Source organism: Mercenaria mercenaria, chromosome 6 (genome assembly GCF_021730395.1).
Source record: "Mercenaria mercenaria strain notata chromosome 6, MADL_Memer_1, whole genome shotgun sequence".
NCBI lineage: Eukaryota > Metazoa > Mollusca > Bivalvia > Venerida > Veneridae > Mercenaria > Mercenaria mercenaria.
The window spans coordinates 26,451,435-26,475,069 of record NC_069366.1 but is presented as its reverse complement, the minus strand read 5'-3'; the positions used below and the strand labels follow the sequence as shown (position 1 = coordinate 26,475,069).

The following is a 23,635-nucleotide window of genomic DNA, read 5'->3' as shown; positions in this document are numbered from 1 at the left end:
TAGGAACAAAAACAAGAATGATGTCAACAAAGTATAGTAAATGACCTCTGAAAATGCTTATAAGAATAACAGCTTATAAGAATAACAAAGCCCATAACTTGGCTATAAGTCTAGAAAAAATAATCAGACATGAAATTCCCCTATAATATGTGCATGTCCACTTCATGTTGATGGTGTACATGTATACAAAGCTTATTTCATTTGGATGCAAACTGTAGGAGGAGTTGAGTGCACAAAGTTCTGAAAAAGTGCTAAACTCCAGAAAAAAAAATCAGACTTGAAAGTCGTAACATAGGACACATTACACTTCATGTCAATGATGTAAACCTAGGTTCAGTTTAACTGGCTGGAAACTTAAGGAGGAGTTGTGTACTTAATGTTCTGTTATATAGATGTAATATTTTAGAGTCAAAGAAAGGGCCGTTAATAAAAAAATATTCAAAATAAAGGAAAATATAGTGGAACGTTTGGTCAGTTCTTTAATGTCAATAATATTTTTTAAATTTCACGTTAGCTTTTTTAAAGCCTACCTGTTCTTTTTCTCTTGCAGACTTCTTTCTTTCTTTTTGCTCTACACTGAACTTGTCTTTAACACGTGTATCCTAAAATATATAAACCATTCAAAACAGAATTAACTAATAATGTTAAAAACTGTTAATGAATTACAAAAATGGACCTTTTTTTTACCTCACTTTTATGTTCATGTAGTGATTATGGCATCAGCATTTACGTAAACCTGACAGCGTCGTTTTGACCGAGCTTCTATAAGTATTATACAAACATTTTCACTTTTTGTTCATGTAGCACCTAAAGGCTGAGTAATGACTTTTCAAACTGAAAGCTGCATTTTCCTGGTTGATGAGTTAGAGAATATCTGTCCAAATATATAATCTACTCAACCACTTCCTCTATTTCATGTGAAAAAGTAGCTCATTACTTAATGAAAATATTGAAACTCCATACAGGTGGCCCGGTGGTCTTGACTGTCATACAGAGGTCCCGTGTTGTATCCCGGTGTACCGGTCCAGGCATTCAAACTTTTTTTGTCTCCCACCTAACAAAGAGGCTAGTACTTGTTACTCTCAGAAAAGACGGCTTTGTGTGTATCAGTGCTACAAACCAGGCATGTTAAGGAACCAGACTGTCTATTTACAAAAAGATACGCTAAATTAGTAGGACAGGTCTGTATTCTCTCTCTCTCTGTTCTTGGGGCTTTCTCTCTTTCTATCCCTCTGGTCAGATCACTTTGTGCCTGTACTAGTAGAGGATGAATTTGGCCCCCTGTGTTGGCTGCCTCTGTATACAAAGCACCTTTGAACACATTACGAGTGCTACGTAAGTCTGGTATAATACAAAGTTATATTAATGCCACTGTATGACTGATACTAAAAGCACATGTAGTTTTTCTTAACAATAAACACAAATAAAATCACATTCATTTTCTCAGATTATACACAGCAAGCTTGTATGAATGAAGTAAATAAATTCTGCTAACCTTATATACATGTATTTCACATGGCTGAGGAACCAAACAATTTGCTAACCACTGCTTCTGAACATTCTTTTCTTCATCAAGAGCAACACAGAAAAGCTCTTTTTGCAGCAATTTTTCATGAACATCTTTCTGACTGTAGAATTCCTCTGCTAAAATATCACCCTCTTCTGTATACTGGAATAATTGAAAGCAGAATTATGTCTCAAATACTGTAAAATCATTTAATTTCGTCGGCATGAAATTTCGTGGTTTTGGTCAGAACGGCAATTTCGTGGGGATAAGAATTTGTGGATTTCAACTTCTGAACAAAAAATGAATGGGAATTTTACTTGTTCCTTGGGATTAAATTTTGTGGATTGACTCAACCACGAAAATTAGTCCACCACGAATATTAATGATTTCACAGTATATTTGTGTTATTTAATATTAATGGGAGGACTGTTACATGTACTAGTACCTTTTCCCAATTAGATGTACATGTATACCCAGCCAAAAACGAAACGTTTCATAATTTATCTAATCTTTTTTTTATTGTATGCGGATAAAATTTGAACCACTATGTCATACACCAATAATTTATCGATACAAAACGTATTTGTTACTTCTGGCTCGCAGGATTCATTCAAATTTTGCTTATCTCAAAGTTGCTCTCTTTGCATGTGGACCTCATGCACAGTGAATGGTGTCTGATGAAGCTTGAACAAAAGTATGTACATAACATCAGCAACCACACACTTCAATTCAAAACTGCAATCATAATGTTTCACAACGCCACCTTTGTCAGAGGCCGAGAGAAACCAAGCAATCGAGATGTTGCAAGCAGGTGTATCTGCTGTTGATGTCAGTAGGACATTTGACTGCAGTTGAAACACGGTGCATGACGCTTGATCGATCTAGGTCAGGTAGACCAAGAGCAACTAGCCAACGGAACGATCATGCCATGGTCTTGATACATTTGCAAAACAGATTCAGATCTGTGAGGGTGGCAGCACCAGCATGTGATGTTGGTTCATAAACTATAGGTAATCGATTGTGTGCACAAAACTGCCTGATTAGAGTGTGCCATCCATATATCAGTGGCATAATGACTTTATGCCATCGCCAGGCATTGCATGCAGGTGCGCATTGTCGCTGGCTTCCCTGAGATGGGAACAATGTTTTGTTTTCAGACTAGTCTAGGTTCAATCATCATGCTGATTAAAGTCATCAAGGTGAATGATTTGCCCCTGCCTGTGTTAGACAGCATGATCAATTTGGAGGAAGTGGTGTTATGGTGTAAAGTGGGATAATGGGGGGCCAAAAGACCAGACTCATTATCCTTCATGGCAACTTGAATGCTAAGAGGTACAACAATGATGTTTTAAATGCTAAAGCCATTCCATTTATGCGAAAAGAATGCTCCCGCTGTTTTTCAAAAGGACAATGCCGGTCCGCATGTTGCCAGGGTCATTTGTATTCACTTAGCTGCTGCCAATGATAAAGTAATGCAATGGCTAGTAATGTCCCCAGACATGAATCCACTGGAACATATATGGGGCCAGCTTTGGAGATGCATACGCTGTCATTATGTGCCGTGTAACATCAGAGCTGACTAATGCCCTTGTGAGGGATTGGAACATCTTGCCTAATCATCCGATACAACATTAAGTAAAGTCAATGAGAAGACATGCAGAGACACTTATTTAAGCCATAGGTGGTTATAAAAGATATTGTTTGTTTGTCTGTTTTGGGTTTAACGCCGTTTTTCAACAGCATTTCAGTTATATAACGTAGGGCAGTTAACCTAACCAGTGTTCCTGGATTCTGTATCAGTACAAACCTGTTTTTCCCAAGTAACTGCCAACTTCCTCACATAAATCAGAGGTGGAGGATGTCTGATTTCACAATGTCTTTTATCAAATTGCCACAAGGATCGAAATCAAGACCCCACTATCCGTAGATCGGTGCTCTCCCTATTGAGCTAAGCAGACGGTAAAATGATTTAGGCAGAATTGCAAGCAAAATTGAGATATCCAATCTCAAAAAGTTGCATGGCCACAGACACCTCAGTGACAAAAATTAATTTGACACCCTTTAAAAAAGATGTCATTTGACAATGACACAAATGCCTGAGAAAAATTAAAATGCATATTTGTGCTATGAAAATGTTAGACTTTAATGTCAAACCGTTGTTTATACTGTATCTTGATCCGCTTCCCGGAAAATTGATAAACTATACATTATCAGGTTTCTTTTTTGGCCAAGCATTGTTACTGTTACATGTATTAAAGGCTTTTCTCAATGAATCTGTAATAACTGTTGTAGGTGCTTAAAGTTTTATTTGTCAAAAAATCAGTATTTACTACATGAATTACATGTACTTAAAGCTGTTTTCAATGAAGCTGTATTTACTATTACATGTACCAAGAGCAATTTTAAATGGATCAGTATTTTTTTTTTACATGTACTTAAAGCTGTGTTCAGTGAAGCACTAATTACTATTGCATGTACTGAAAGCTGTTTTCAATGAATCAGTATTTACTATTACATGTACTGAAAGCTGTTTTCAATGAATCAGTATTTACTATTACATGTACTGAAAGCTGTTTTCAATGGATCAGTATTTCCTTTTACATGTACTGAAAGCTGTTTTCAATGGATCAGTATTTCCTTTTACATGTACTTAAAGCTGTTTTCAATGGATCAGTATTTCCTTTTACATGTATTGAAAGCTGTTTTCAATGGATCAGTATTTCCTTTTACATGTACTGAAAGCTGTTTTCAATGGATCAGTATTTCCTTTTACATGTATTGAAAGCTGTTTTCAATGAATCTTTTTTTCCTTTTAAGTGGGCTTAAAGCTGTCTTCAATGAATCAGTTTTTCCTTTTACATGGACTTAAAGCTGTTTTCAATGAATCAGTATTTCCTTTTATGTGGACTTAAAGCTGTTTTTAATGAATCGGTATTTACTATTACATGTACATGTACTTAAAGCTGTTTTCAATGGATCAGTATTTCCTTTTACATGGACTTAAAGCTGTTTTCAATGAATCAGTATTTCCTTTTATGTGGACTTAAAGCTGTTTTTAATGAATCAGTATTTACTTTTACATGTACTTAAAGCTGTTTTCAATGGATCAGTATTTCCTACTACATGTACTTAAAGCTGTGTTCAATGGATCAGTATTTCCTACTACATGGACTTAAAGCTGTTTTCAATGAATCAGTATTTCCTTTTACATGTACTTAAAGCTGTGTTCAGTGAAGCACTAATTACTATTGCATGTACTGAAAGCTGTTTTCAATGAATCAGTATTTACTATTACATGTACTGAAAGCTGTTTTCAATGAATCAGTATTTACTATTACATGTACTGAAAGCTGTTTTCAATGGATCAGTATTTCCTTTTACATGTACTGAAAGCTGTTTTCAATGGATCAGTATTTCCTTTTACATGTACTTAAAGCTGTTTTCAATGGATCAGTATTTCCTTTTACATGTATTGAAAGCTGTTTTCAATGGATCAGTATTTCCTTTTACATGTACTGAAAGCTGTTTTCAATGGATCAGTATTTCCTTTTACATGTATTGAAAGCTGTTTTCAATGAATCTTTTTTTCCTTTTAAGTGGGCTTAAAGCTGTCTTCAATGAATCAGTTTTTCCTTTTACATGGACTTAAAGCTGTTTTCAATGAATCAGTATTTCCTTTTATGTGGACTTAAAGCTGTTTTTAATGAATCGGTATTTACTATTACATGTACATGTACTTAAAGCTGTTTTCAATGGATCAGTATTTCCTTTTACATGGACTTAAAGCTGTTTTCAATGAATCAGTATTTCCTTTTATGTGGACTTAAAGCTGTTTTTAATGAATCAGTATTTACTTTTACATGTACTTAAAGCTGTTTTCAATGGATCAGTATTTACTACTACATGTACTTAAAGCTGTGTTCAATGGATCAGTATTTCCTACTACATGGACTTAAAGCTGTTTTCAATGAATCAGTATTTCCTTTTACATGTACTGAAAGCTGTTTTCAATGAATCAGTATTTCCTTTTACATGTATTGAAAGCTGTTTTCAATGGATCAGTATTTCCTTTTACATGTACTGAACACTGTTTTCAATGGATCAGTATTTCCTTTTACATGTATTGAAAGCTGTTTTCAATGGATCAGTATTTCCTTTTACATGTATTGAAAGCTGTTTTCAATGGATCAGTATTTCCTTTTACATGTACTGAAAGCTGTTTTCAATGGATCAGTATTTCCTTTTACATGTACTGAAAGCTGTTTTCAATGGATCAGTATTTCCTTTTACATGTATTGAAAGCTGTTTTCAATGAATCAGTATTTCCTTTTACATGTATTGAAAACTGTTTTCAATGAATCAGTATTTACTATTACATATGTACATGTACTTAAAGCTGTTTTCAATGAATCTGTTTTTCCTTTTAAGTGGGCTTAAAGCTGTCTTCAATGAATCAGTATTTACTATTACATTTACCTAAAGATGTTTTCAATGAATCAGTATTTCCTATTACATGTACTTAAAGGCGTACGCTAGAATTCCCTGTATATGAGATGGGCGAAAATTTTCCCAATAACAGAATTTCTTTAAACTTTGGATATTGAAGGACAATCATCTAAGAAACAAAAAAATGCAATAAAAATCATAGGTCACCGGATTCGAAAAAGAATTATCTGCCCTTGAAAACGTCATTTTTGGGTGAAATACCGTTTTCAAGGGCAGATAACTCTTTTTCGATACCGGTGACCTATGATTTTTATTGCATTTTTTTGTTTCTTAGATGACTGTCCTTCAATATCCAAAGTTTGAAGAAACTCTGTTATTGGGAAAATTTTCGCACCAAATTCTAGCATACGTCCTTAAAGCTGTTTTCAATGAATCAGTTTTTCCTTTTACACGGACTTAAAGCTGTTTTCAATGAATCAGTATTTCCTTTTATGTGGACTTAAAGCTGTTTTTAATGAATCGGTATTTACTATTACATGTACATGTACTTAAAGCTGTTTTCAATGGATCAGTATTTCCTTTTACATGTATTTAAAGCTGTTTTCAATGAATCAGTATTTCCTTTTACATGTATTTAAGGCTGTTTTCAATGAATCAGTATTTCCTTTTACATGGACTTAAAGCTGTTTTCAATGAATCAGTATTTCCTATTACATGTATTAAAAGCTGTTTTCAATGAATCAGTATTTCCTTTTACGTGTACTTAAAGCTGTTTTCAATGAATCAGTATTTCCTATTACATGTATTTAAAGCTGTTTTCAATGTACTTAAAGCTGTTTTCAATGAATCAGTACTTCCTACTACATGTATTTAAAGCTGTTTTCAATGAATCAGTATTTCCTTTTACATCTACTTAAAGCTGTTTTCGGGGCCTCTGTGGTCGAGTGGTTAGAGTCGTAGACTTCAAACCATTTGCCCCTCATCGATGTGGGTTCGAAACCTCATTTGGGGCGTAGAATTCTTCACGTGAGGAAGCCATCCAGCTGGCTTATGGAAGGTCGGTGGTTCTACCCAGGTGCCCTCTCGTGATGAAATTGTGCACGGAGGGGCACCTGGGGTCTCCCTCCAATAAAAGCTGGAAAGTCGCCATATGACCTAAAATTGTGTCGGTGCGACGTTAAACCCAACAAAATAAATAAATAAATAAAGCTGTTTTCAATGAATCAGTATTTCCTATTACATGTATTTAAAGCTGTTTTCAATGTACTTAAAGCTGTTTTCAATGAATCAGTATTTTCTATTACATGTATTTAAAGCTGTTTTCAATGAATCAGTATTTCTTTTTACATGTATTTAAAGCTGTTTTTAATGAATCAGTATTTCCTATTACATGGACTTAAAGCTGTGTTCAATGAATCAGTATTTCCTTTTACATGTATTTAAAGCTGTTTTCAATGAATCAGTATTTCCTTTTACATGTATTTAAAGCTGTTTTCAATGAATCAGTATTTCCTATTACATGGCCTTAAAGCTGTGTTCAATGAATCAGTTTTTCCTTTTACATGTACTGAAAGCTGTTTTCAATGAATCAGTATTTCTTTTTACGTGGACTTAAAGCTGTTTTCAATGAATCAGTATTTCCTTTTACGTGTACTGAAAGCTGTTTTCAATGAATCAGTATTTCCTTTTACGTGTACTGAAAGCTGTTTTCAATGAATCAGTATTTCCTATTACATGTATTTAAAGCTGTTTTCAATGTACTTAAAACTGTTTTCAATGAATCAGTATTTTCTATTACATGTATTTAAAGCTGTTTTCAATGAATCAGTATTTCCTTTTACATGTATTTAAAGCTGTTTTTAATGAATCAGTATTTCCTATTACATGGACTTAAAGCTGTGTTCAATGAATCAGTATTTCCTTTTACATGTATTTAAAGCTGTTTTCAATGAATCAGTATTTCCTTTTACATGTATTTAAAGCTGTTTTCAATGAATCAGTTTTTCCTTCTACATGTACTGAAAGCTGTTTTCAATGAATCAGTATTTCTTTTTACGTGGACTTAAAGCTGTTTTCAATGAATCAGTATTTCCTTTTACGTGTACTGAAAGCTGTTTTCAATGAATCAGTATTTCCTTTTACATGTATGGAAAGCTGTTTTCAATGGATCAGTATTTCCTTTTACATGTACTGAAAGCTGTTTTCAATGTATCAGTATTTCCTTTTACGTGGACTTAAGTCTGTTTTCAATGAATCAGTATTTCCTTTTACATGGACTTAAAGCTGTTTTAAATGAATCAATATTTCCTATTACATGTACATTGTATTTTAAAGCTGTTTTCAATGAATCAGTATTTCCTATTACATGTACTTAAAGCTGTTTTCATTGAAGCAGTATTTACTCTTTATATGTACTTGAAGCCTCTTTCAGTGAATCTTTTTTTGCTGTTTTAACAAATCTGTATGTGAAGGGAGACAAAACAAGAGGGCCAAGATGGCCCTAGGTCGCTCACCTAAGAAACGTACCATAACAGTGTAAAACATGTTTGACCTAGTGATTTCATGGAAACAAATATTCTGACCAATTTTCATTAAGATTGGACCAAAAAATTGGTCTCTTGCGATAAAACAAGCATTTTCTTAGATATGACCTAGTTTTTGACCCTAGATGACCCATGTTCAAACTCGACATAGATTTTATCAAGGCAATCATTCTGACCAAAATTCATGAAGACCAATTGAAAAATACAGCCTCTATCACATACACAAGTTTTTTTCTTTGATTTGACCAAGTGACCTAGTTTTTGACCTCAGATGACCCATATTCAAATTCGACCTAGATTTCATTAAGGCAATCATCCTGACCAAATTTCATAAAAATCAATTGAAAAAAACAGTCTCTATCGCATACACAAGATTTTTCTTTAATTTGACCTAGTGAACTAGTTTTTCACCTCAGATAACCCATATTCAAACTCAACCAAGATTTCATCAAGGCAATTACTCTGACCATATCTCATGAAGATCAATTGAAAAATACATCCTCTATTGCATACACAATGTTTTTCTTCGATTTGACCTAGTGACCTAGTTTTTGACCACAGATGACCCATTTTCAAACTCGGCCTAGAATTTATCAAGGTTATCATTCTGGCTAAATTTCATGAAGATCAGCTGAAAAATATAGCCTCTATTATATACACTAGGTTTTTCTTTGATTTGACCTAGTGACCTAGTTTTTGACCCCAGATGACCCATTTTCAAATTTGGTCTAAATTTCATCAAGGTAATCATTCTGACCAAAATTCATGAAGATCAATTGAAAAATACAGCCTCTATCGCATACACAAGGTTTTTCCTTGATTTGACCTAGTGACCTAGTTTTTGACCCCAGATGACCCATTTTCGAACTCAGCCTAGATTTCATCAAGGCAATCATTCTGACCAAAATTCATGAAGATCAATTGAAAAATACCGCCTCTATCGTATACACAAGGTTTTTCTTTGATTTGACCTAGTGACCTAGTTTTTGACCCGAGATGACCCATTTTCAAACTCGGCCTAGATTTCATCAAGGTTATCATTCTGACCAATATTCATGAAGAATAATTGAAAAATACAGCCTCTATCGCATACACAAGGTTTTTCTTTGATTTGACCTAGTGACCTAGTTTTTGACCCTAGATGACCCATTTTCGAACTCGGCCTAGATTTCATCAAGGCAATCATTCTGACCAATATTCATGAAGATCAGCTGAAAAATACAGCCTCTATCGCATACACAAGGTTTTTCCTTGATTTGACCTAGTGACCTAGTTTTTGACCCGAGATGACCCATTTTTGAACTCGGCCTAGATTTCATCAAGGTTATCATTCTGACCAATATTCATGAAGATTGATTGAAAAATACAGCCTCTACCGCATACACAAGGTTTTTCTTTGATTTGACCTAGTGACCTAGTTTTTGACCCGAGATAACCCATTTTCGAACTCGGCCTAGATTTCATCAAGGTTATCATTCTGACCAACATTCATGAAGATTAATTGAAAAATACAGCCTCTATCGCATACACAAGCTAAACATTGACAGACAACAGACGACAGACGGTGGACGCCGGACATCGAGCGATCAGAAAAACTCACCTGAGCATTGCTCAGGTGAGCTAAAAAACAAGTTAGACCCCTTCTTATAACTAAAGCTGTAGTGTTCTTCATTTATCACAGACAGGCTGTTTTTCAACATAAACTGTACTTCTGAGATATTTCTAACCTAGTTCAATTGGTGCAATTCATTAGACAATGGTTTTCGTGGCAAAATTTTGAAGGCTTTAGATGAACTGAAGATAAAAAAAATGTACTTTTATACAGTTACTATAGACTCATTTTATGTGACAGTTACCATTAGCAAGCTACAACATACCCAGATATGTATAAGTCCACCATAACAAGTTGTATTAATTCTCCACAAGCCGACAATACTACCATTCTCATGCAAGACTGAAATACACATTACAGGAGACTGTATGCATGGTTTTATTTTCACCTGACAAGTACAGGTCGGAACAAATAAAATAATACGGATAATCTGTCTAATTCAACTGAATGATCTGATTCTGAAAAAAGCAACATTATCTAAAGTAGCAATCAAAACTATTAAGCTTAAACTTCCCTGTCCTGCCATTCCACTTAAGTCAAACATTTTATAGTGATATCAAACTTCAACTTAACAGTATGTAATCTGATGTTTAAAACAAATTTGTCATTATGTGACTTTCATTGTGTTAAAAGAGTTTTATGTCTTTTAATCAAATCATTAATGAAATATACAATTTCTACATGGAAGGGACCTCCATGGCCGCGTGGTTAAGGTTGCCAACCTCGAATCACTTGCACCTCACTGATGTGAGTTTGAGCCTCACTTGGGGCGTTGAATTCTTCATGTGAGTAAGCTATCTGGCTGGCTTACACAAGTTCAGTTGTTCTACCCAGGTGCCTGTCCATGATGAAATAATGCACAGAGTGGCACATGGGATCTTCCTCTACCATTAAAAGCTCGAAAGTTGCTGTATGACCTATAATTGTGTCAAGGCGATGTTAAACCCAACAAAAACTAAAAAAAATCTGCTTGGAAAGTCGGAGTGCAAATAAAGCTATGGTATCACAGCAGTGTCATATCATCATGCAAATTCTCACTTTATTATTGTTTTCAAAACCAATCAAATTGACAATGGAAGGCTGTCCCCATTATCCCATTAAATGTTTTCTTGTTAGGCTCTAAGACATATTCTGGCTGTTAGTTTATCAATGCAAAACAAGTAAATGGAAAATAAATACTAGAAAACAAGAGCTGAATGTACAACTGTTTTATGTCCACTAGCCAGTTACCTCAGAGCAACTTTTTGACAGTACTAGGATCTGGTATAATATGAGCCATGCCATGAGAAAACCAACATAGTGGCTTTGCGACCAGCATGGATCCAGACTAGCCTGCGCATCCGCGCAGTCTGGCCAGGATCCATACTGTTCGTTAACAGTTTCTCTAATTCCAATAGGCTTTGAAAGTGAACAGCATGGATCCAGACCAGACTGGGCAGATGCGCAGGCTGGTCTGGATCCATGCTGGTCGCAAAGCCACTATGTTGGTTTTCTCATAGCGCGGCTCATATAATTATGTTCTCTTGGTAAATGTGAACTCTATCAATCATATGTCCTCATATTTCAAAAAGATACATTTTAACTAGGTTCAGGATTTTTTATAAGACTTTTTTTTATACCTTTCTCATACCACTTTTTAAATGAAACATTCAGTTTGGTGTCTGTAGGAAGTCCATATTCTGAAATGATAAAAAAAATCTTTTTTTCATCATCAACAAAAACATGTAAGAGAAACTGTGAAATCATCTATTTTCATGGGCAAATTATTTTGTAGGTTTTACCAAAAAAGCACATTGGAATATGAATCTGGGATTTCAAGTGTTTTTGTTTTAAACAAGAGCTGTCTCCATAGGATGACACATGCCTCCGATGGCACTTTGAATGAATAGTTATGGCCGATGTTAGAGTTTAGGACCTTTGACCTACGGACCTGGGTCTTGCGCGCGACACGTTGTCTTACTGTGCCACACATTCATGCGTAGTTATTTTAAAATCCTTGCATGAATGACAAAGATATGGACCGGACATGCCCATCATTGCACTATCATGAAAAATGACCTTTAACGTCTAAGTGTGACCTTGACTTTTGAGCTACGGACCTGGGTCTTGCGCGCGACACTTCTTCTTACTGTGGTACACATTCATGCCCAATAATTTTAAAATCCATGCATGAATGACAAAGATATGGACCAGACACGCCCATCAATGCAATATCATGAAATATGACCTTTAACGTCTAAGTGTGACCTTGACCTTTGAGCTACAGACCTGGGTCTTGCGCGCGACACGTCGTCTTACTGTGCCACACATTTATGCGTAGTTACTTGAAAATCCATCCATGGATGACAAAAATATGGACCGGACACGTCCATCAATGCACTATCATGAAAAATGACCTTTAACGTCTAAGTGTGACCTTGACCTTTGAGCTACGGACCTGGGTCTTGCGCGCAACACGTTGTCTTACTGTGGCACATATTCATGCCCAGTTATTTGAAAATCAATCCATGGATGACAAAGATATGGACCGGACACGAAAATTGCGGACAGACCGACAGACGGTTCAAAAACTATATGCCTCCCTTTGGGGGCATAAAAATAAAATGTATCAAAATTATATTTGTTCAATGGGATTTAAATTTGTAGATTGACACAACAACAAAATCCATGAAAACAAGTCCCCAATGAGAATTAATAAATTAACAGTATATTTTATAGGTATTCGCATTCATTATATGTGTCACCTGATCAGTGTGCATGGTACTACTACTTTTCGCAATCATCTTTAAAATGACTTGCATGTATCATCATTATTGACATTTACTCAAGGTTTTCATTCTAAAAGTTTACTCTGGTAGTCTGCATAACTGAAATCAACTTTACCAGTTCAGTTGTCTGTCATTTAAAAAACACAAGTTATCCAACATCAAGTTATTTTTTGTATTTGTCACAGTAGAATACAGGGACTGAATGTGACGTTTTACATCAATTTAGTGGTTGCAAGCTTTACAGTCCTGGTTCCTGGCCAAGACAAGCATGACAATTAGCTACTGGGCTGCTACCCGGGTCCATTTTAATTTGATTTATTGTATTTTTGGTAACAAAAATAGCACTAGTCATGCAGGACAAGTACTACAGCAAGTTTCACTCACCCGCAGCCAATTTACGAGCGGACAAGTGGATTTGTTGAGCCCAGCATTATCTTGACTGTAATAATATTAGTAATATTTACTATAATACTACATTTCTGAAGATGGCTGAAGTCATTTTAATATAAAGAAAGAATTCTTGTTTGTATGATCATGTACAAAACATGTCATAAGCATGTGAAAAAAGGAATTTCTAACATTTCTCTTAATCCTATGCACAACTTCTCCCTTATACAACACTTCATTTTCGCCATCATCTTTGAAAGTTCTGTTTCTTGTCCTTGCAGTACAAATCAATGTAGCACAACATAAGTTTGGAACGCTTTAAACTGTTACAAAAACTCATGCAGCTTCAGCATTTTTTTAACACAAAATATTGATCAGATGTTGACAACTATTATACATTATAACACAATTATGACTTTCTTCAAAATATATTAAGGACACCATCAGTCTAGCATCCAGTTACAGGATAGCTAGAACACACCTTCATACATTTTATAAAAGGCAGTGTAGAAACATAGACAATCACATCTGTATGAAGCCTTCAAAGCAGCATGTAAAAATTGCGAAAAAGGACTCAAATGGAGAAAAGATCATCTCTGAGTGAAAAAATTCTAAATGCTAAAGGTAACTCGAAAAAGCTTTATAAATTTGTATCTGAGACAACTGGCATTAGGTCTGAGAATCCTGTGCCAACTGGACATGATAGTACACTGGCAGAGAAATTTGCAGATCATTTCATGAACAAAATCGAAAAAATTCGAGAATCTGTGAAACATTTTGATAATTTTCAACTATGTAAAAAAGATATTCCTTGTTTTGACAGTCTTAAAGCTCTGAGTGAGAAAGAAGTTAGAAAACTTATAAACCAACTACAGACGAAATCATGTGAAATTATATTCTACCAACAAAAGTGCTAAAATCGTACTTAGATGAACTATTATCTGTTATTACCAAATTGGTAAATTTGTCGTTGCGTGACGGCATTTTTCAAACAAAATGGAAACAGGCAATTGTAAGACCTTTGTTATAGAAAGTAGGCCTCGAACTTGAATTTGCAAACTACAGGTCTGTTAGTAATCTCATGTTTTTGTCAAAACTAATTGAAAAAGCAGCTCTGTTCAGGCTCAATGATCATGTAAATGAACACAATCTTCTACCAAACAAGAGGGCCATGAAGGCCCTGTATCGCTCACCTGACCTATTGACCTAAAGATTATCAAAGATTAACATTCTGACCAAGTTTCCTTAAGATATGGTCATAAATGTGGTCTCTAAAGGGTTAACTACCTTTTCTTTTGATTTGACCCAGTGACCTAGTTTTTTATCCCACTTGACCCAGATTCGAAGTTGACCTAAAGATCATCAAGATTAACATTCTGACTAAGTTTCATAAAGATACAGTCATAAATGAGGCCTCTAGAGTGTTAACAAGCTTTTCCTTTGATTTGACCTAGTAGCCTAAATTCTGACCCCACCTGACCCAGATTTGAACTTGACCTATAGATCATCAAGATCAACATTCTGACCAAGTTTCATTAAGATATGGTCATAAATGTGGCCTCTACAGTGTTAACTAGCTTTCTTTTGATTTGACCTGGTGACCTACTTTTTGATCCTACATGACCCAGATTCAAACTGGACCTTAAGACCATCAAGATTAACATTCTGACCAAGATTCATGAAGACACATTCATAAATGTGGCCTCTACAGTGTTAAAAAGCTTTTTCCTTTGATTTGACCTTGTTTGTTTGTTTGTTTGTTTTGGGTTTAACGCCGTTTTTCAACAGTATTTCAGTCATATAACGGCGGGCAGTTAACTAACCATGTTTCTGATTGTACCAGTACAAACTGTTCTCACGCAAGTTAACTGCAACTTCCCCACATGAATCAGAGGTGGAGGACTAATTGATTTCAGACACAATGCGTTATCAAATGTCACGGAGAACATACCCGCCCGAGGATTCGAACTCACGACCCGGGGATCCGTAGACCGACGCTCTACCTACTGAGCTAAGCGGACGGGCGATTTGACCTTGTGACCTAGTTTGTGACCCCAGATGATCCAATATGGAACTCGTCCAAGATTTTATTGAGGGTAACATTCTGACCAAGTTTCATTAAGATTGGGCCAAAATTGTGACCTCTAGAGTGTTTACAAGCTTTTCCTTTGATTTGACCTGGTGACCTAGTTTTTGACCCCAGATAACCCAACAGCAAACCGTTCAAAATTTTATTGAGAGTAACATTCTGAACAAGTTTCATTAAGATTGGGCCAAAATTGTGACCTCTAGAGTGTTAACAAGCTTTTCCTTTGATTTGACCTGGTGACATAGTTTTTAACCCCAGATGACCCAATATCGAACTCGTCCAAGATTTTTAAGGGTAACATTCTGACCAAGTATCATTAAGATTGGGCCAAAATTGTGACCTTTAGAGTGTTAACAGTCAAACTGTTGGCGACAGACGACTGTCGGATGGACGACGACAGACACAGGGTGATCACAAAAGCCCTTCTTGCTCAGGTGAGCTAAAAACCAATCTGTTTACAGGAAAAAACCATTCTTGAGAATCAGCATTGTTATGTCTAGTAAATGATTTACTCGATACTATGGAAAAGAAAGAAGTTATGGTGCTAATTGCCACCGATCTCAGTGCCGCCTTTGATACTGTAGACCATGACATCCTCGTTGATGTGTTGAACAAGTAGTATTGCGTTTGTGGATCAGCACTGAGCTGGGTTGATTCCTATCTGCGGCCAATAAGTTGCCGTGTAAGTGTCAATTCAGCCATGTCCTTTCAACGCCAATTACATTGTAGCGTTCCACATTGGAGTTGCTTAGGACTGTGGCTCTATTTGACATATGCGGGGACACTGTTTGATGTTATTCCGCCATTGATTTCAGTTTACGGCTTTGTGGATGACCACACTGCTAATAAACGCTTTAAACCATCATTTTCAACAGTGGCATCCCAGGCAATACAAGAACTGGAACAACGTGCTATAACAATCAACAACAGTTACTGGATGAATGAAAATAAGCTCAAAATGAACAATTCTAAAACTGAGTTCATCATGTTTGGTAGTAGGCAACAGCTCTCTAAGTGTGCAACTGACAAAATATGCATTGCAGGTGATGAAGTGAAATCAGTGAGCTTTATTGAAAGTTTATTTATCTAGGTGCATACCTGGATGAAAACTTGAATCTAAAAGAGCATGTAAAACGAAAGTGTAGAACAGCAATGCTCAACTACTTCAGAATAAAATATATCCAGAAATATCTTACCAAAGAGGCTGCTGAAACTCTTGTGCTGTCATTGGTCATATCCCATTCAGATTATTGCAATGTCATTTTGTGTGGTATTGCTCAAAGCGAGGTAAACAAAATGCAATGAATTCAGAACACGTGTGCAAAACTTGTCCTAAATCGAAGAAAATTTGACAGTTCAAAACAAGCGCTCTATGATCTTCACTGGCTACCCATCAAAGCCAGAATCACATTCAAGATGCTCACCTACATGTATAATAATTATTATTGTTCAGTCGAAAATTCTCCAGAATATCTTTCAGAACTTCTCATAAAACAAACTCAGACAAAGAACTTGCGTTCTTCAAATTCCGTTACTGGGTGTTTTGTTGTTCCTTTTAACAAGCACAAAACATTCAGTGACAGAAGTTTTAGTACTGTTGGACCTAAACTCTGGAATGAATTGCCTCTCGAAATAAGGAACTCAGACACATTAGATGTTTTTGAAATGAAGTTCTCTTTTAGAGACTGACTGTGATTTTTTAAGATATTGTGGTAACATGAACTGGATGATTTTTACTGTGTAAATACATTCAAATATGAACAATTTTATCATTAAGTACAAAATACAGTTGCTGGTAATAACTTATGGACATGTCACATGTCACAATAACCCACTTTTACTTACTTACAAACAAAACAGCTATCTTACTGTATCTTAATATTCTAATATTTTATTAATCTTATCTGATGCCTAAACTTTTGCTAATACTTACTAAATAGTTTATTCACAATGATATTTATGCTCGTTTATTTCATACATCTTTAAAATGTCTTAAGTTTTAGACTTAAACTTTTTTATGTGTTTGTAAAACGCCATTGAATATATGTTTTACGTAAAAATAGGCATTTACTCAAATAAAACAGTTTCAGTCTAGGGGTCTGGTAATCAATATGAATACTTAAAATGGCATTTGTACAGAGGAAACTTTCATTTACTGTATCTATCAAAGTCAGGTGATGATTTAAAAAATTCCTTTTGCCCTTTCGTCCTTACAAATACATAACAAGAGATTGGAAACAGAAGTATTTATAATCCTTCAATGGCTTTATTCTGGAAAAAAAAAACATGATCGCTAATTTCATGAATGATTAAAATTAACTTGCCATTTTTGCATAGTAATGATCCAATGGAATCTTTTATTAATTGCATACATGTGTGTTTTTCTCAGGACTGAAGGATTAAAATAATACACTTATGCTTTACTTTAATTTATTATTGGATTAAAGTGCTCCAAACTGCAGATTTCATTTAACTGCTAAATTAAATAACAGTGACTTATGGAAACTGCCAATAAAATTTCATATTCAATATGTCTCCAACCTGAGTAAGAGCTTTTATAAAAAATTATTAATATAATACAAAAAAACGTACAAAAATCTATGTTATAATGACAACTTTATGACAAGAAATTATAGCTTTCCCTGGCAATTATCATATGCACTGGTAAAACAGTACATAACAGCACATGCAATTATATTGATTACCAGACCTCTAGACTGCAGGTCTAGAGGTCTGTTTTCAAGACCCCGGCTCTTCCTTTAAAAAATGTTGCATGTATATTATGTAATTAGACAGGAAACAGGGTATTGCCTCTCAAAAATTTACTCGATGTTTGGCAGTCTTCTAGGCATTTCTGTTAAATGTTCGACTGCCTCGTAGACGAATACAAGCAAAACTGTTGTAAGCTTATTTTTTAAACAGTTACAGTATTACACTTTACTACGATTGCTGATTACTACCTGTAGATTATTGTGCAAAATGAAGAATTATCATTGGTTTCATTGAAAATCCGGGCAAATAAGTTTTGACTGCGGACAAGTAGATTTTTAAGGCTCATTTGTCCGTGGACAAGTGAAAAATATTAGGATTGCCACACCCCTGCAATAAATAGCTACATATAGCTGTCAGGGGTCAAATTTAACGATAGTTTGTACTAGCTGAAATTAGCTAGTGTCCTTTTTGACCACTAGCTAAAATGAAAAGCCACCGGCGAAAATTGATAATATTTAATTACTGTATTAATATTTTACTGGCCAAAACTTAATTACTGATTGATCTCTGTTAGTAGCCAGTCACAAACAAAAATATTTTCTATTAGCTTAAAATAGCTTGTACCATTTTGTTAAACAGTAAAATATCATAAACATAAATGATAACATTCCTTTCATGAAGAAAAATGTGTACCTGCAAAACAAACTATATTAAAGGTCTGAAGATATTTGCTTGTTGTATTACTGACTAACTAAAAGTAGCTAGTACATTTCAAACCCACTAGCTATTTTAAAATTGGAAGTGTCTAGCCGTCCGGTAACTGGATGCCTAGCCTGCGTTCTAGTCGTCCGGTTACCGGACGGCTAGTAAATCCTCAGGCGATTTTCTAGTCGTCCGGTAATTGATTTCCTAATGAATAAGACATGATTTTATATAGTTTTAATGTTATTTACTTAAGATATCGATGCTTATCTGCAAACAAAAGTTTGTGTAAATACATACAATAAACATTTACAATAAATCACTGCATTATTCAGCCGATAAAATGGAAGTTTGCCGAACTCAATAATGGCGAGATCGACGTGACGTCACTTTTAGTGACTTATTAAAATCTGTTCATCTGGAGGCTTTTATGGGATCGGAATTTTTAAATTTTTACAACTTTTTCATTGGATTTTCAAAATTAAAACAGTTTTGAAGAACTTCTAATTTTCATATTTTAGTATTCAAATATTTTTAATGAATTACTGTTTTAAATGACATCTAATTTCAAAAGCGGCAGCTTAATGTTCAAAACTCTAAGAAAAACAGTAGTTAAACGTTCATAATTAATCCATTTTATTCTGAAATAATTGTAGTCAAAATTAATGAATGCATTGCCTTTTTTAAGCTTTCCATTCTTCAAAAAATATATATAAATTTGTGTTTTAATAATTAAAGTTTAGGCCGTTAGAAAAAACATCACTTTTTACAAAATAGCATATGGACGTTCGGCGACCAATCTTTTATCATTTCTAAAAATAGAATATCAACGGATTTGTAAGCAAACACGATCTCTTGCGTTTAATTGACTAAATAATAAGATAAGTACTGATAATTTAAGTAAATAACATTTAAAACTATATAAAATCATTACTTATTCATTAAGAAATCAATTACCGGACGACTAGAAAATCCCCTGAGGATTTGCTAGCCATCCGGTAACCGGACGACTAGAACGCAGGCTAGGCGTCCGGTTACCGGACGGCTAGACACTTCCTTTAAAATTCCACTAGCATTTAGCTTGTATACTTGACTAAATTTGAACCCTGCCAGGCTGTCACGTAATAAACTACGGTGACAAGGGAATAGTAAACAACACTTCAAAAGTCAACAGCTTTTATTTAAAGTTCAACCCAGGTTCTTAACGGAAAAGTGGGACGCACTGACAATGATAGCTAACCCATAACTAATAGTCTATTCAGTTCGGTTCCCCATGCCGTTCTCCACTTTCTCCCGCTAATCAGAGTTATATAGGAATTGTAGCCAAGAGCATTGTTGGTAATTAGCTATCATGTCCGAGCGTTATTACAAATATGGTGATAAGACATTCTGCGGACTGCTGAATCTGCAATGTATAATGGAAATATGCCAGCGTCCAGTTGGCTACCTGTATGCCTGGTACAGAGAAGAACTGTACTTGTTAACCTTAAGATAGCAATATACAATTATACATGTGTATGAAACAGAGAGAATAATATTTCGGAGAAGCAATATTTTAGAATACTGAACTGTTTCTATATTACTTTATAACTATATGTCCTGAATGGCCATTACATTACAAGGCTGCCTGTGTATTTTGTTTGTCCGAAATGATCTACAAACCGTGTACTATTACTGCCAGAAGTTTACGTAATATTCACCTTTTCGGCATCTGTCCTGCCACAGTTTTTCAATGCTAGAAATTTCATTAAATAATGTACATGACTGTGCCACCCTAGCTAGATCAGTCCCTTTCAAATAAGAGAAACAAACAGTTATCAGTTCTGGTGGTAGATCCAAAATATTCATAGTTGTGATTCTCACATTGCGCAATTGTGCACGATCACCGTCCGGCTCGCGTGTGGTCAATGGAGCGTGAAATGTGTATTGAAAATGAAAACAATGTGAGCGGAATTTCTTCAAAAAAGTATTCTTTCATGGAGAATTTCATTTGATTTGTCTGGCTATTGACACGCAATGAAATGACTTAAATGTTAGGGATTAATGAAAAGTATTTGCTTATCTGAAACCATTTTCTGCAACAAAGATCTGACTGAGAGTGTGAGGGCATTTTAGTAAAAATTTTACATGGCAACCATTTCTTACAAATTTGAAATATGATTTTTGAGTGCACTATTTGACTTATTACATTGTACGCTTTTTGTCAACTATAGTGGATTTAAATTTTGTACAACAAATAACAACGCTAAGTAAGGATTAAGAAATGACAGAGGCTGCTGCAAGGGGACCAATGGTTCCTGTACCAGCTACAATGCCAGAGTTGGCCTGGTATGAATTTGTGTTGAATGAAAAACTACTGGAGGAGCATTTGTCCCAAGAAAGCCCAGGTGATTTAAATTTATCAGCTGTAAATTATTGGTTCAGTCATTATAGCTTGGTTATAAACTGTTGTAATGTGCTGCCTTGGCGTCTACAAATGTAGCCAATTGTGGGTGCTGTTAGTGATATGAGAAACCAAAGATTTTCATGGAGCTGTAACCATATTATACAGTTTAGGTTGATACACTAACCGAAAAATGTATATAAGCCTGATATTCTACTTCATTTCCAGTAATAAATAGTAATTAAGTCATTCAGAACAAAATAACTGTTGGTAGTAATAGCAACATAATAAATCAGATCATCTGTGGTAGAGTCCGTAAATAAAGTAATCATTCATTTATGGAAGTTTTCATTGGAAATTTAACTGACACCACTGTTGCTTGTTCAAATGAAATCAAATAAGTCTATTGACAATGTAAAATCAGACTTAAGATGATCAAACATCTGTATTTATTATCAAGACTGACAGTTATGTAAATGAAGTGGCACTGTATGCCACTGATGGCCTTTTAAATAGCGACATGTTCTAAGCATGTTACAGTTGGTAACATTCCTAGGTATCTGGTTGTGGATGTATCAAATTTGACTTGTAATGGGATGAGGGCATCTAAATCTGGTGTAATAATAATAATTTTGCTATATTTTAATTTTTATGAGTATGGAATTCCAGATAAAAAGATAATGAATTTATAATTTAAAAAGACTTAGAATATTTTAATTCATTAATCTATGACATTTAATAACCATCATTCTACAGTGATCACAGGGAGGGCCATACTGAAATACTACACACAGCACTAAGACTGTGACTGACTGTCTTTTTCGGCGAATGCCATACTAAGAATGAATTCGTGATCTGCACCGACCCATGCCACCATTGCCACGTGACTTAAGTTTGCAAATCAGACTACTTGATAACACATTATGGATGATTTATCAAAATGAAAGATTTTTGCAACACTGCATGATTGGAAGAGAGTGTCTCTATTTTTTTCACTCTGCTGATTGTGCAACGCTGAGTGAAATGTTGGACAAAGCGTTTATCCTTAATGACAAGTTGTTTATAGTTTTAAAGCTACGTTTTGCTCAGTATATGAGGGTTGTCCCAGAAAATCCCAATTTTTTTTATTATTTCGAAAATAAGTGACGCATCAAATAATCATTTTAACTGATGTTATTTTAATGTAAACTCGACAGAACTATAGAGCTTAAAATTAAATATCTGTCATATTATTTAAGTATTTTTTAAATAATGGATGGCGGTGCACGCTCAGTTTTCCTCCTACAAAAAGAAGCGGCTAAGACATTTTATCATTATATATTTATTGAATCTATTATTAATTTCCACATAAACCTTAAAGCTGTGTTTTATTCAGTTTAGTTTGAGTTTGGCCCGTCAGATGATTTAATAATTTTTAGTCATGGAATATTATTTCAAAATGACAAATAATTACATTAGTAGAGTCTACAACTCGGAATGGTATCACTAAAAGATGAAGGTCATCTGCATAATAAAATAAAATGCTGCATGAGTCATCTAGACATAAAAAGAAAAAATCTCAGAACTTTTCCGATTCATATTGGAGAAAAATTTGCTTCCATTAAATCATATAAAGCTGCATCTTTTTCATAACAATCTTGTCAGATTTATCTATCATGTGTTTCATAGACCTCAGTCAGAAACAAAAATCTGCGCAGCCGCTAACAAGCTCTACCCGAGACGGAAATTTTTAATGTGTCAGTGAAAAACACTCAAACTAAATTTCAATTCATAATTTATCTGTCTTCTTCCGCAGTAAGATATTTATCAAAATTTTGAACATATGTAACCCATTCTACAAAGATATTTTTCCTAGATGTTCTGCTATTTAGCGGAATAGATGGTGGAACGTCAATTTACAGAAAGAGCTGAATACGCCCTGCATATCACATGAATAAGGCCATGATTAGCCGATCGATTAAAGTCTTCTAGGTAGAGAAGTGTCTTCCAGACCACTGCTGTAATTATTTGTCATAGAATAAACGAAACAAAAAACCTTTGTGAAAATTTAATGAGAACTATTTGAAATTGTAAAAGTGTGGTGTTTAGGTTTGCTATTTGCAAAATGTTAGAGAGATGATAGAGTAACACAAATGATATGAAAACCTCATAAACTTGTTGTCCTTTTACAGTTTGCCGACCATCTTTTTTAAAGATATTTCGTGTTTTTATTATTTTCAGAACCAAGTCCATTACAATTAATTGTTCAGTTTCTCCAAGAAGCTGAAAACCAAATTGCTGCTAATGGGCCCAGTAATGAGCAGTCGCAGCAACAGCAACCAACTGGGCAGCCGGGTTCCTCGCCAACCCCTCCCCAGTCTCCAGGCTCACCTGTGGGCTCTGTTCAGTCCTCATCACCACAACCCATGGATATAGATTTGAGAGTTGTAGAACCACCAGCTGTGGAGTTTACATCAGAAAAACCAGGTCTGTTTATATGTGTATCC

At 34.9% G+C, this 23,635-nt stretch overlaps 2 protein-coding genes across 2 annotated transcripts in view; one reads left to right on the top strand and one right to left on the bottom strand.

Moving 5' to 3' along the window:
• The window catches only part of LOC123549347 (F-box only protein 31-like), a 34,797-nt gene extending 14,050 nt beyond the window's left edge, over positions 1–20,747 (bottom strand). The window contains exons 1-5 of the mRNA XM_045337370.2: positions 20,467–20,747; positions 11,728–11,787; positions 10,374–10,450; positions 1,496–1,669; positions 531–602 (exon numbers count right to left, since the gene is read on the bottom strand). Coding sequence (XP_045193305.2) covers positions 531–602; positions 1,496–1,669; positions 10,374–10,450; positions 11,728–11,787; positions 20,467–20,614 — 531 coding nt within the window. The 5' untranslated portion in view covers positions 20,615–20,747. The remainder of the gene's footprint in view (positions 1–530; positions 603–1,495; positions 1,670–10,373; positions 10,451–11,727; positions 11,788–20,466) is intronic.
• Positions 20,681–23,635, top strand: part of LOC123549346 (integrator complex subunit 8-like) — a 44,660-nt gene continuing 41,705 nt past the window's right edge. The window contains exons 1-2 of the mRNA XM_045337369.2: positions 20,681–21,153; positions 23,370–23,615. Coding sequence (XP_045193304.2) covers positions 21,030–21,153; positions 23,370–23,615 — 370 coding nt within the window. The 5' untranslated portion in view covers positions 20,681–21,029. The remainder of the gene's footprint in view (positions 21,154–23,369; positions 23,616–23,635) is intronic.